This window comes from Dermacentor variabilis, chromosome 6, assembly GCF_050947875.1.
Source record: "Dermacentor variabilis isolate Ectoservices chromosome 6, ASM5094787v1, whole genome shotgun sequence".
NCBI classification, from domain to species: Eukaryota; Metazoa; Arthropoda; class Arachnida; order Ixodida; family Ixodidae; genus Dermacentor; species Dermacentor variabilis.
Genome location: NC_134573.1, coordinates 7,859,600 through 7,874,764, shown reverse-complemented (window position 1 = coordinate 7,874,764; position 15,165 = coordinate 7,859,600). Strand labels below are relative to the sequence as shown.

The window sequence follows — 15,165 nt, the reverse complement described above, 5'->3', positions numbered from 1 at the left end:
GCACGAAACTGTATCCTTCGTCGGGGACCCTCAAAGTCAACAAAATGAATTTTCTTTCTCATTGAAACTTGCTATTTTCGATTGTCCAATAATTCAGAAAATTTTGCAGGAAAGGTATTTAAACAGGCCACGTCGACTTAGTATTTGCCTTTAGTGTCCCTTTAATGTACCACAGAGCAAGCATCACATCTATTGCTTTTGGTTTATTGTCACAGTGCGTGCAATGCACACATGTCCATTGTTACTATAGATTAACAGTGTGAGCTGCAGGTGCCAGCGGAGCATGCAGTGCGTACTGCCCAAGCATGACTAGTGTTGCCTGCTACAGAGATGAACGTATTTACAACCACCACAAAGAGAAATTGCTCACCCAAAGCATTTCAATGCATTTGCTTGTAGTTAACAGCACATTTACTGTCAGGAGCTGATAAGACATCTGGGCAATGTGTGGAGTGGCTGTAGCCACAGCAGGTTACTCGGAAGAGGTGGCACTGCAGCAGCACTGCTTCCTCCCGTGCCCATGCACGGAGTTGGAGGCCTTGCGCTTGCCTGTTCATACTAACAGCACTCCACTGGAATCTGCAGCAAACGTTGCCACGACCTGGATCCATCAGGCTAGCCACACGGTCACATATTGCCCTTCATCTGCCACCGCTCTTTTGCTTCAAACCTGCAAGGTAAATCAGCAGGATGGCTGTATTAAGGCCCAGTGGTGCAATCAACATTTCGTGTCCTTTTCTAGCTAAAGCACTCTATAAGGAATACCACAAGCAATGGACATTTGTATAATATAAAAAAGACGAATTGAAGGGTTAATTGGTATGGCATTATGTAGTATATATTGTGGTGCAAACAAAGTACATCAAATAACAAGAAATACTAGGACATGGCACTTCATGCATACTTTCCCGTTTAATATCCCGTGCAGCCTTGCAACTTTCCACTAACCTTAGGCAGCCCCAATTAATGGCTGTTACAAAAAATAATGTTGCAAGGAGATTCTTTTTGGAACAAATGAACTGCACGTAAATGAACTCCCAAGTTTTGATTACAACAATAACAGATTTATTTTGTGCGACTTCCTCAGTGGCACAGTTAGTTCGGCTTCGGCATGCACCCCCCTCGGGCAACACCGTCTGGCTTGCCATGTCTGGGAAAATGGGGACGCTGCAGATCTGGAGTAGAATAATAGTATAGTAGTAGTGGTAGTAACACAAAATTGAAGAAACACTTAGTTATCCCTACATGGAGGAATGCAAAAGCAGTCTGGCCACCGCGCCATGCCTATGCTCTTTCAGTCATCTTATTTTAACTTCACCTTAATTAACTCCAAACGTTGTGGGTTCGACTGCCTTAATTAATTACCTTCACCTTAACACCAAAGGTCATGGGTTCAAGCACCTTAATTAGCTCTAATTTAACAGCACCCTAATTAACTTTGCCTTAACACCAAAGGTCGTGGGTTCGACTCCCATCAAATGTTGAGGGTCTGTAGCCTTTTTGGACCATTTTCCGCTTCATGAGCCATATAATGCTTTTGCATTAATAGGGAGTTTTAGAATAGGGGCCCCAATAGTTTGGGGCCCCAAAGAGCTTTGCGGTTGTTGGCGTTGCGGCATGTAGGAGTGAAGAGCTTTAGAATAGGGTTTTACGTTTGCGTACAGCGTCTTGCGCTGACAGCGCCACTACGGCGTCAAAGAAAAGCTATTAGAAATAATTAAATAAAATATACCATTTTATGATAGGAATAATAATTTTGACTTGCGTGTATTCGCGTTTAATTACGATTTAGAGGTTATTCTGTAAGCAGCAAACGTTTAGTTGCACTTAGTTTTGAGCAAACCAACTTTACTAGCCTTAACCAGCCAAGCTTAGCTGTGTTAGGCCTACGAGCCATAAAATCCACAATCGAATTCAAAATCAGCGGCGTCTAATGAGTCAATTTTCATAACACACGCTAGTTGAGAGAAAGCGATAACCGCAGTCACTTCTCCTAGCTTGCGAACCTGACGCGTTACCGCGAATCGAACCCAGTTTTGTGCTAGGTTAGAGCCGTCGCTTCGATGGGTGCCGCCATGTTTGCCGACGCAAAGCTTTTGGGACCGCCATTTGGGCTCTCGCTAAATCGGTGAAATAGCGTTCCCAACGCAAAACCCAAACGGAGTTTGCGTCTTGCGCATGCGCAGTGGCTTCGACGCTATTTCTTTGGGGCCCCAAAACGTTTGGGGCCCCTATTCTAGAACTCTCTAATAATAATGATCTGCTTATTTTTATGTCCACTACAGGATGAAGGCCTCTCCCAGCGATGCCAAATTACCCATCTTGCACTAGCCAATTCCAATTTGCATCTGCAAGTCTCCTAATTACATCACCCCACATAACATTCTGCGATCCTTGACTGCACCTCCCTTCCCTTGGTGCCCACTGTAACTCTATTCACCACACCACACTCCATGCAACTAATAGCGGGCAAATGGTGCCGACCGTGCAGTGAGCGCAGCTCACAAGAAGTCATTGTGGCCAGACAAGCTAGACTACGAAAGTGTTAACGAATGAAATCAGCTGGTAAAAATGCACCTAACCAGTGGCCTAAATCAATGTTTTTTACATGCAAAATAAGACAACTGACTTGAAAGATAACTGCGAGTCAGCCTAGTTGGAACAGACTCATTTTTTTTAAAACTTTTTGTGTGCAGAACAAACAGGGACAAAGAAAAGGAGCAGCACAAGGACGAGCGCTTTCTAACAACTGGCTTTATTTTCGAAGAACCACCTGCTTCGATACCCACAGATCTGCGCAATCCAGCCAACAGAACACGCTGATAGTGCATATTATAACACTTGCAATAAAATGCCGTGGATCAGCGCTACCCGGTCAACATAAAAACAGCAAAGCGCATTAAAAAAGCACTTAAGATGCAAATGTGTTTAGAGATATGATGACAGGAGCGAATTCTCTTTATCTAACAATGAAACAGAAAGATGCCTGATGCATTTTTCCTTTAGTTTTGCAATCCAGTGAGCTTCCACAATTTCTCTTGCGGTTTGATTTCTATGCCTAAATAATATGTCGGTGCTTATAAGACAAGGTGAGCAAGCATGTTCTTAACAATGCATTGCCAAATGCGTACTAGGGCAACCTTTCAGACTAGACAAGTGTTCAGCACAATGTGTTGGCAGGCTAGTTGGTGCGGATCCATAAATACTTCGTTTAGCGCAAACCAACGGACACAAGAAAAGGCGACAGGACAAGGCCTTTTCCTGTCGCCTTTTCTTGTGTCCGTTGTTTTGCGCTAAACGAAGTATTTATAGACAAGTGTTCCCTTGGTCTCATGTTCTCGCACGCAGTCTGCCCTACATACACATGACCACACGTTATAGGGATCTGATGTACAACGTTCTTCGCGCAACCGACAAATTGGTTCTTACTCTGATGTTTAATACTACATTGTTTCTTTGCATCATCCTTACTTTCTAACTTAATTTTTACCCTAGAACACACAGTACCTATTTTGTTTTTAGCCGAAAACACCACTTTTCTTAACTCCCAGCCACCTCTTTAAGTCTATGTGAAAGGCCATGCACATACAGAATCACTGAAACCTTGGAAGCTAAACCTTTCTGCCTTTGATTCTTTGCGCATATTTCTTTATCCTGTTTAAGTTTTTTCATTAGTCTAGCGCATGACGCCAGCATCACAGCGAGTGGGTACCCAGCCTTTCTCAACCAATCAACTTGCTCAAGAAATGCAATGTTTAAAGTGTGGTAAAATGACTTCAACAACGCTGACCATGAAACATGAAATTATTATACCATTCTTCACAAGCCTGGAATGGTTTGAAGCATAGTTCATTAGCGGTTTTCCAGCTCAGGGCGAGAATGATCAACACACATGTTCCGGTAGAAATTCTAACTTGACATCAAGAAACTGTAGCTTATTATCTACCGGTACTTCCGAAGTAAATGTCAAGCCCTTGCCCAGAGAATTAAAGGCTTGTACTATATTCCTGAAAATATCCTTGTCTACATGACAGCCCAAAATCAAGTAGTCATCTGCATACTATCTGTATAGCTTATATACTACACCTTCTAAATCTTTTGCCAGCTCTCCGGCTATGCTTCCCAGAAAAATGCTGCTAAGGATGGGAGCCACCTTTGACCCGATGCACACTCCTCCTGCCTGTATATACGCTTCATCACAGAATCCCTACGTGTATATTCGCTAAATTAAAATGCAGAAGTTCAAGAAAGGAAATAGCTACTCTCTGTTATTCCTTGCCGCATGGGCCCCTAATGTGCAGTGTTAAAGATTGCATAACAAATGAGAATGACATGGTGTCATTCCGCAACACGTGCAGGATGGCTGTTGAATCCTTTCTTGAACGTCTGCATTTTAATTTAGCGAATACACACGTAGGATTACACATGTAGGATACACAAGTAGGATTACATACGTAGGATACACACGTAGGAAAAACAGAATCATTTCTTTATTTACAATACCTTCAAAGATCTGTCAAGGAGCAACGAGTACAGTAATATGAAGACAACAAAGCACAAATGGAAGGATGGCTCAAACATAAACAAAATGCATAGTAATAATAAGGTAGGTGAAATGAGGCATCACTATATGCACAAATTACACTAAACAAAAAGAAAATAGGCAGACAAGTGGAGCGTATAACAAAAAGCTGGACCCACTTATAATGATTTGCACATATAATGATCTGTCAGTTGTAATGACCACATTTCAGTGCAATAAGGTAATATTGCCCTACCTATTGAAACTGCATCCAGATACAATGAAAACTTTAAAGCGCTGTAATATTACAATGAACACTTCATACTTAGTTGCCATAAGGAGAGTGCACACGCAAAGGGAAAAATATATAAAAATAAATATGCACCAAACATGATGAAAATATGACCCCCGAGATGGGCGAGAAAGCACCTCACATGGATTTCAGAAGCTGCAACGAAATCAACTGGCTTTTCAGACAACTCTCCCAGTTGCAACACTGAAACACCATTAAAATTTTCGGAGTTGTTTATGACTCTTGATTAGGGTTCAAGGAACACACTGATTACATAAGGGCAAAATTAGGAATACTACCTAAAATATTAGCTTTCTTTCAAATTGCACTATTTGACAACTCGATAGGCTGTCAAAACACTTTATAGACAATGTTATTCTACTTGCTGTCGCCTATGCCACTCTGGTTTGGTGGTCGGCATATGCAAACACGATCCTAAAAGCTAATGTGCGGTCCATCCAAAGACTGCTTCTCCTCACTCACAGGTGCAAATAGAAAAACTTGAACCGCTGCGGTGCAGATGTTAGCTCAAGAGCCTCCATTAGAGCTTGAGTTGGACCGATTGTGCATTGAGTTTTCATTGTTTGCCTTACGCAAACCCACGTGTTACAGCCCAACTTATTGCCATCCTTCTAAAATCCGATATGACAGGGACCCGTACTTGGAACACTCGACAGATAGACATGCGCCTTCCTATCAGCGGCTTACTACGAGTGAAGTAGCCACTATTACGTCATAACATAGGCGCTTCATATATTCACCAATGGCTCCTACACGAGTTTATCGGTAGGGGTGTCTTTTGTTGTACTTGGCACTTACCAAGTGATCAAGAAAGTAGGCTGTTATAAGCTCCTAAGGCCAGCAAAGCATATTTCGCAGTAGCAACGGCCCTAAATGATATATTAAACTACCTCAATACCATAAACACCAGCTTGCCCATGCACATATATACAGACTGTCATTGCTGTCGGCTTTGGCCTCTTTTTCTTCGGCTGATACATGCATGATCCAGATAAATAGAGCACTCTGGCAGCTTCGTACATGACTACAGGTTTGTCTATCACATGTGTGGGCATGCTAATACATTGGGCAATGAGCTGGCTGACACAGTGGTGGCCGGTACCACCATATGCATTTAGATTGGTACAAGCAGTGGAACCCAAAATTATGATACTGAATTATATAATTGGGTTACAAATGTCACAACAATCCCAGAATACTTTCCTCTGGCTCAACTTGATGTTCAAACTATAACTGGCCACAGGTGTTTTCCTTTTTATCTGTACAGATTTGGGCTCGCAAGGGACCATTTTTGTCCTTGCAGTGCCAAGTGTTCTGCATTTTCTCATTATTTAAATGACTGTCCCATCATCGCACATTTGGCCGACCGTATGATTCATCGTTCAGGTAGCCCTCGCATCATGGCACGGCACTACAGTCGAACCCGACTATATCAAACCTGTTTACATCGAATTATTCTATATATCGAACAATTTGTGAACATGGTATAGTTAAAATGAGTATACATAGCAAAAATTATGCTTGCATCAAACAAAAATAGCAGCGTCTCCCAATATATCGAACGTCAAGCCGCAGAAAAGTGCCCCCAGAAGTTGGCTTTCCCTCGCCATAGCAGAGAAACTTGGCAGCGCGGTTCCATCCAACCATTCTCCTTATTGTGACCGCGCTGATGCCGCGCCGCCTCGCGTGAGCCATCGACACCCCCTGCAAAATATTATCCTGGCCCGCCCGGAGCGCTTGCTCAGACAGCCAATCAAAGGCTCTTGTGCCCTCGTCATGCAAGATGGCACAAGTGCGAGTTGTCTCGCTGCTTTTCTGGTTGATTGTGTTTCTGTTCATTGTACTTGTGGGCCTTCTCCCACAGTGTTGCCGTGATGAAGCAGCAGAATTCGCCTTTTGTCGTGAAGCTCAAAATCATAAATCGGGACAAGCACAGTGAGAAGTTGGATGACCCCGCAGTGTGCAAGATTCCGAGGAGCACCCTCAGCATGATCTTGAAGAATAAGGGGGAGATTAGGGCTAAAGCGGCCAAACTGGCGACCCGGTGCCAGTGGCGCCCGATGCGTATGCACAGCTGTGTACGAGCGGTTCATCCAAAATTGCTCTAGACGTGCCGGCTTCCACATCCTCGGTGATGACTGTAAATTCTGATGAACACGATGAAGCCGTTGCTCATGTTGCCAAGGTCTGGAGCGAGCTGTCAATTTCCGGAAGCCATTGACGAATGCTAAACCCCATGAGAGCGATTTTGGGTGCAACAGCGAAGAGCAACGGCTGCAAGCGACAAAACGGGCTGTCACTTCAGCAGATCGCTCGGTTCTAGAAATCTAGAATTCGTCGCTCATCGCCTGCAAGTGCTATGAACGACTAGCGAATAGCACGAAGCTGCATTTGGGTGTACATCACTTATATACTACTGATTGTCACATGGAAGGAGCAAATGATTGAATTTTTATATGTGCAAGGATAAGGACCTATTGAAAGACCCTCAGAAATATTTTATGCTGCTTTTTACAGTTAAGTACATCAACTTAAATTAATAAAGCATGCGTCAAGCTAGTTTCGGTGCATATATTGCTGCCCTCATACCGCCAACACCGTGGAGACGTCGCTCAAAATCGTCGCTCGCATGGGGTACGATTTGTAAGCGACGAGCGAATGCGACAGCCATCTCCATCGCATCACTTCTCGCTGTCGAGCGCAGGATCGCTTGCACGGGGTTTATACTTCAACGGTTGACAAGTTTGTGAGTGCAGATGATGGTGTCGCGATCACGGGAAAGCCAGAAAACGAAGGCCACATTGCCGACATTGTACCGAGCACAAGTGAAAGTGGGCACAATGAGGAAAGCAACGACGGTCTCTTGCCTACGAACTTGGAGGTGATTGGTGCACTCACACTAGTCCGGTGCTTCTGCGCGAATATGGAAGGTTGCGGCCTCAGCTGCTCCAACTCATTAGACAATGTGGCAAAGCGTGTGCATTGCAGGCAGTGATTGCCCAAGCAGAAGAAAATACTTCATGCGAAACTAAGCTAGTTTCATCAATACAGTGATTTTATAAATGGTATGTGCTTTTATGATGTCCAATTCTGCAGCAGGCTTATATCGAATTATGCTCTATATCGAACTCATAGGCGCCTTTTGCAAGCTCGATATAGCCGGGTTCGACTGTATCTGGCAATATTAAACATAGCTAAAGACAGAGCGATTTCAGTGCGCATGGAGTGCGTCATTAACTTGGCGGTGCCAGAAGTGCCTCGTTTCATAGCAATAGCAGATGCCACTTAAGCTTCCTGTTTCTGTTTTTTACATTTTATTTAATATTTCTTTTTTCTTTTTTTTTCCCCCCACCACCACAGAGTGTATTCGGTCTGCCTGTGCTCTGCATTCAGCAGTGTCGACACTGTGCCTCTGTCTCACGTGGCTCGGATGACACATTTTCGCAGGACTCGGGGACGCTTGCCCTTCGCGCTGCTGTGCAGTACTCATGCCATTGCTCATGTTTGTGACAGTAAAACAGACCTCCCACTTTCCGCGCTTAGCGGGTGGCTCACGTATGCTCTCATCATCTGGCGCTGTGGCAGGCGTCCCATTCCAGCAACTTGGATGGCCACACTTGCCACTCTTGGCACACCATTGCTCGTATGGCGTTCGAGTCTTTTGATCCTCCTGGGCCTGGGTACGGGCCCCACCGGATGCTTGTGGCCAGGGACTGTGGCGGGCTCCTTGTACCAGCGGCTTCAGAGGCGATGCAGCTCTCTCTCTCTCTCCATGCATGTATACACACACACACACATATATATACAGTGGAATCTCGATGATACGAATCTCATGGGGTCACGAAAAATATTCGTATTCTTATCGAAACACAATTAAAACTAGCTAAATTAGAGTCAGAGGTGAAGTCACTCACACACACACATTGTAAAAAGCATTTATGTATTTCTTGAAGAAAAAGTCTCTAATGTCCTTCTGCTTCTTTTTCTTTGTCAGGTCACTTAGCAGACTGTTCAAATTCATAAAAACGCGTGCACATGTCGTCACTGATTTCATGCGCATCCATAGCACGCCTCAGAACGTCGAGTGCATGCAGCATTTCAGCCACCGGTAGTGGTCCTTCGCCGTCGCCCACGTCTATGTCGTCGCCATCATCGCTAGAAGAAGCAGCCTCACATGTGGCCTCTTCGACAATATCTTCTACCTGCGCGCAACACACGTGGCTAGATTGTCATCTGCCATGCAAAAGTCATCAGCTGTGCACTCGACATTAAGCCGTTCCTAATCCTCAATTCTATCTTCCGGCTCTAGGGGCACCTCTTCTGGACTCCCGAAGAAGCCGCATTTGCCAAAGCAGTTCGCTACGGTAGTTGGAGTTACCCGATCCGATGCCTTAACTATACAATGGATGGCATCCAAGAGGCTTATTCGCAGGTTGCCTTTGTCCTTTTGATCAATTTTAGCAAGTAAACGGGGCACAAGAAGGCTTTTGAAATGGTGCCTTGCGTTCTTTATAATCCCAGCGTCAAGGGGTTGCAGGTGCATCGTCGTGTTCGCAAGTAAAAATACAAGTTCAACGTTTTGAAGCGTTACTTTCCTCAGGTGGGCGGCGCACTGGTCAAGAAACAAAACAATCTTCCGATTCTTGCAAGCCATCCTCCTGTCAAGGAGCAACAGAAACTCTTCGAACAGCACCGCCGTCATCCATGCCTTTATGTTTGCCCGATAGACGCATGGCAAATGACTCTCACGCTTGAAGCACCGGGGTTTTTGAAATTTGCTAACTACCGTGAGCTTAAGTTTCTCCGATCCGTTGGCATTACAGCATAAGAGAACCATAACGCGCTCTTTGCTTTTTTTGCCTCCTTTGCATGCTTCGCCTTTTAAACAGAGGCTCTTCTCAGGTTGCAGGTTAAAAAACACACCTGCGCCATCGGCATTAAAAACCTCACGAGGCTCATACTCCGCGATGAGTGATGGCAGCTTCGCTAGCCAGTCGCTGACAACTGCCTCGTCAGCTTTTTTCACTTTGCCGCAAATGCTTTTATAAACGAGACCATGCCTAGTCTTAAAATGCTGCAGCCACCCACCTGAGGCCTGGAATCCATCGATGTGCAGAGCAAGTGCAAACTCATCAGCTTTCTCCCACAAAACCTTACCGTCAATATTTACACCAGCTGCGGTTACTTCTTTAAACCAAGTCAGGAGAGTCTCCTCAAGTTTTACGTGCTGAGCGGTTTTTGCTTGCTTCGTGTTTACGTCGAACGAAAGCACGTCTTTCATGATAGAGTCTCGCTGTGCAACAATTGTGCTCAGTGTTGACATTGCAATGCCTAGCTCCTTAGCCCACTCCGTCCACTTCCTCTTGTGATCCTCATCGATCTTTCGAAGAATGTCTTTCTCTTTCCGCTTGCGAGACACAGTTCACTGCGACTAGGCAAAATGGCGCAAACAAAGAATGCGGCCCGAAGCACAGCAGCCACTCTGTCCGATGGCACGCGGAAATGGAGGAAAAGCACAAAAGAACAAGAACACCTCCGCTTCAAACTCTTCGCGCCCAGTCACGACCTCCGCGCACTACGTCCGCGCCTCTGCACCAAAAGAGAAAGGAAGAAATCGCGTGACTGCGCGCTGTTCTCTTTCGCTGCCGTCGGTGGGGCTGCGTTTATTCGTATCAACCAACGCGGGTCGAAAATTGATTGGTAACGACCATTCTCTAGCCTGTTGCAAAGTAATGGGGCTCGACTGGGACCACTGAAAAATTCATATCATCCAGAAATTTGTATTAGCCGTGATCGTATCATCGAGATTCCACTGTATACATGTACATACGCTTGAGCTAGAAATGGATGCGGAAACACAAACTCTGCCTGCACCTACGTCAACAACTTTTGCGCACTGCATTGTCGATGTCTGGAATGCTCTCCGGCACCTTCTACTACCGCTTCTAACGGCCCAATTCAGTGTCGCTCCCTCCTTAGCATTGAAGAACTCTTGCCTCACACCCCATGTGCACTTGGCATGGTAGTGCAATTGGGGCCAGCAGATTGCATGCTCTGTTTCTGACGACTTTAGTGCATGGCGACCAGTTGGGCGCATAGCTCGCACCGCTTGAAAAGGAAAGAAAAAAAAGGAAGCAAATTCCAATATATCACAATGTGTGACATGTCCAGCTATTCTAACGCATGTATTTTTTATCAGCATTTATTCAGCACTTTATTTTTACTTTTGTCTTCCTTTTTTCTTCTTTATTTTTATTACTGTCATTCCATTCCATTTTTATTTTTCCTTACTCTCATTCTTTCACTTTCTTCTTGCTTTAAAGGCCAGCTGCAACAAAATTTTCAACCATGTAAAAAGCCCACTTTCAGGTAGTTGGGACATGCAGTAGGCTCTGTGCAACATCTTATGCTTGAAATACAGGCCAATGGGTAAGAAAGACCTAGCAAAAATCAGTGTTTTTCATAGCGAAACTTAAAAAAAAAAACGCTGCCATTATCACCTGGCGGAAGTGACATACTGTGAAACCTCGTTAAACCGAAGTTGATCGGAGTTCGGAAAAAGTGTGTAGTAAATTGTAGTACTCCTTAATCGAAATATCGCGAGATTGCCCACTTACCTGTGAAAAATGGAACTATCAGAGAGTGCGATGAAAGGGCAAAAAACATGCAGTATTTATTCACGTTGTGTGACAAAAGTATGCTATTTTCAAAGCGATCAAGGCAGAAAGCTGGGCTAGTTGGTGTGTCATCATTATTCAAAAGACTAGCGCAAAATAGCAGGGACAAAGACAGAGAAGACTACAGGATGAGCGCTAAACATCAACTGGTTTTTACTGCGAGCGAAGGTACATAAATACATTTCGTTGGTGCACGCGCACACAGCGTTAAAACAGTACAATCACGTTCTAATCAAAATGTGCCAGACTGTTCTGTAAGTACATTCTTCATTTTTTGGACAAGGCAAGTGACGCCGTGCTGACACAGTTAGTATCACCTTCCCTGTCAATGTGATAAGCCTCACAAATGTGAGGCTTATCGTGAGAAGTGCGGCGTGGACGTGATGTTCACTGCCCCCGAAAAGCTGGTGCGCATGTGCAAAGCCGTAAACGAGAAGAAAAAGCCGGTCTGCGCCATAAAACATGCATGCAAGTTTGTACCCTGCATTGTTGGGGTCGTATACCGCATACCGCTCTCATGCGGTAGATGCTACGTGGGGCAGACTGGCCGCTGCCTAAATGAACGGCTACGAGAGCACCGAACGCTGGTAGATTCATTAGCGGGGGCGGCCATTTGGCCATGCACTGTAAGCGATGCGGGTGCGTGCGGCGTTTGACACCACGTGTGTGCTTGGTAGGGGAGGCACAAGGTGGGGGCGCGAGATTTGTGAGGCTTATCACATTGACAGGGAAGGTGATAACTGTGTCAGCACGGCTTCGCTTGCCTTGTCAAAAAAAAAAATGTACTTACAGAACAGTCTGCCACATTTTGATTAGAATGTGATTGTACTGTTTTAACACTGTGTGCGCATGCACCAACGAAATGTATTTATGTACCTTCGCTCGCAGTGAAAACCAGTTGATGTTTAGCGCTCGTCCTGTCGTCTTCTCTGTCTTTGTCCCTGCTATTTTGCGCTAGTCTTTTGAATAATGATGTTATTTTCGTTTGATGCCGTAGCGGGCTAGCAGTGACGATGGCGTCCTCAAACTCGCTCAAGCTACGAGCCAGCTTTTCCACCAGCCCTCTCTTCTCGGCAAACACCCACATGAGGCTGATGTAACGCACAGCATCTGCCACTGTCAGACTTGAAACGCCTGTGCTGTCGCTTTCCGTGTCGTCCTCATTACTGCTGTTAGGCAACACTTCGGCAATAATAGAAGCAATGATGGCAAAAAGTCGAACCTCGTAGCCGATCCATTTTTCTGGTCGCAGCAGCATTGTCGACCAATTTCTCCTTCGTGTTCCAAATGCCATACACTGCAGTCAACGATAGATCCCTCACGCGTGCCAGTACCAACTTCTTCGTGCCATGCTTGATAGCACAAATGATGTTCAATTTTTTTTCTATGCTGACCACCCGGTTTGTGTCCTAGCTTGCACGACACCACAATGCTACGACTCTGGCACGGCGTCAAAATGATGCTGATGTTGACGTGGCTTCACCCTTCAAAGCGCCCTCTGCATTTGCGCTTGGAAGCCATTCTGATCTCTGAGGCTCGTTGTTTTACCGGGCCGACACACTGCCATGATTTCGCAACGAAAAGTGGAAACACTACATGTTAACCTATATGTATGTAATAAGCTGGTGTGGTTTATGCAGATACAAAATGCATTATGTTCAATGGCCACTGAGTCGGGGATTTGACTTTACTACTTTAAAAACGAAACTACTCTTTAAGCAGGTATGGTTTAAAAAGGTTTTACTGTACAATGAAGAATGTGGAGAACCAGCACCCGTGCTGTCTGTTTTCCCAGGCCTCCTCGAGAGGAGGCTATGCCTTTACTTTTATTCTGTTCCGGTGTATAAGCAAACAGGTCCCGTACGTCTGCTAGCCACAGAGTTGGACTGTTAGCTGCTTCGTTGAAAAGGAAAGTATACAATCAGTGCATTTTACCGGTGCTGACATACGGTGCAGAGACTTGGAGGCTGACAAAGAAGCTTGAGAACAAGTTAAGGACCGCGCAAAGAACGATGGAATGAAGAATGCTAGGCATAACTTTAAGAGACAGAAAGAGAGCGGTTTGAATCAGAGAGCAAACAGGTATAGACGATATTCTAATAGACATTAAGAGAAAAAAAATGGCGCTGGGCCGGTGATTTAATGCGCAAACTAGATAACCGTTGGACCATTAGGGTGACAGAATGGGTACCGAGAGAAGGGAAGCGCAGGAGAAGACAGCAGAAGACTAGATGGTGTGACACAATTAGGAAATTTGCAGGTGCTAGTTGGAATCGGTTGGCGCAGGACAGGGGTGATTGGAGATCGCAGAGAGAGACCTTCGTCCTGCAGTGGACATGAGTAGGCTGATGATGATGAGCTGCTTCATGCACTGTGACAACGCCGTTGCACACCTGCGATTTTCTTTTGATTTGGAGTATTCTCTGAGTTTAGCTAGTTTTCTCTGTCTGGTTGTCTACATTCGACAAGGCCTCGATGCGTTCTGCCTCCCTTCGAAGAAGAGTGCATTTGGGTGGCCAAGCTAGAGGTGCCGTATAGTGCAGCTTAACGCGGACGTGATCTACGTGTGACACAGTTACCCTATATCGGCGTAAATTCAACGCTTTACAGTCTAATGTGGCTGGTGCGGGAATAGAACATGTCCTATCACACACCGGAGCAGCTGGATCAAGCACTAGCTTGGCTGACCAGAAGCAGGCTGTTTGGGTTCAGTGAAGCAAGCGTGTTGCGTTTGCGCCTTCAACAAACAAAGAAGCACTCGCTCGCAGCGCACTTGTCTGTTAGCACTGCAGCAAAAACTGATCGCCATGCTGCTGCGGGTCACGTTAAAGCGAAGGGTAAAATTTTAGCAATCTTAGTGTCTATGGCATGGTGTATCCAACTTCACCGGCCGCTGCCTGGCATGCTGGAAGTGCCGGACTAGTAGACCAACCTAGGGAACCTTCATGCAAGCAAAAACACTGTTCTGATGTGGGCTTTCTAGACCGATCTGACAACTAGTGCCATCTGTAGTAAACGATGATAAGTAGCTGAGACTTGGCATGGCCCGCCTAGAGGGGCTCAGCAGGGCTCAGTGTTAAGTGTGCGCAAACTCGCGGCCAGACAGGCCGGACTGTGGCCGTGCTCAAGCTTTGCCTATTTCGCTCTGGCGGCATTGCATTCCTGCATGGCTTGCCACCGCATCTACACCATGGCCGCCACATCGAATTTTCCTTCATGACAAATGCAGCTGCTTGTTTCTGGCACTGTGTCAGAAAGGATTTAGTTTGTTTATTTCAGCGCGTCCGATGTAGAGATGCACGAAATATTTTGCAGATGATGCACTGCCGGAAATGATCGCTCGATAATAATGCCTTTGAACATTACTGTCGGTTTTCGTGTGCCATCGCGGCATATAGTAGTTATAGTCAAGCCGAGAAAGTGTTTGCCAAGCAGAACTTGATGGGTGAGTGATGGTGCTGTTAAAATGTAGCTTATGCAGCTTTGTCAACTGCAGTTTCATTCATTCATTCATTCATTCATTCATTCATTCATTCATTCATTCATTCATTGATACTGTCAGCCTTTCTCAGGCTATTACAGGAGTGGAAAATCTAATAAATTCTCTAATAAATTCTAAATGCTTTATGCACGTTGGCTAGTCCGCCTTGCAC

General features: G+C 45.3%; 1 protein-coding gene across 3 annotated transcripts in view; it reads right to left on the bottom strand.

Annotated features, from left to right (window-relative positions):
• Positions 1–388: 388 nt before the first annotated feature.
• Positions 389–15,165, bottom strand: part of LOC142584601 (protein FAM204A-like) — a 126,263-nt gene continuing 111,486 nt past the window's right edge. For 2 of the 3 annotated variants that reach the window (XM_075694730.1, XM_075694732.1), the window contains exons 6-7: positions 8,391–8,603; positions 389–670 (exon numbers count right to left, since the gene is read on the bottom strand). In XM_075694730.1, the coding sequence (XP_075550845.1) occupies positions 8,402–8,603 (202 nt within the window). In that variant the 3' untranslated portion in view covers positions 389–670; positions 8,391–8,401. The remainder of the gene's footprint in view (positions 671–8,390; positions 8,604–15,165) is intronic. The other variant, XM_075694731.1, reaches the window with a different exon arrangement.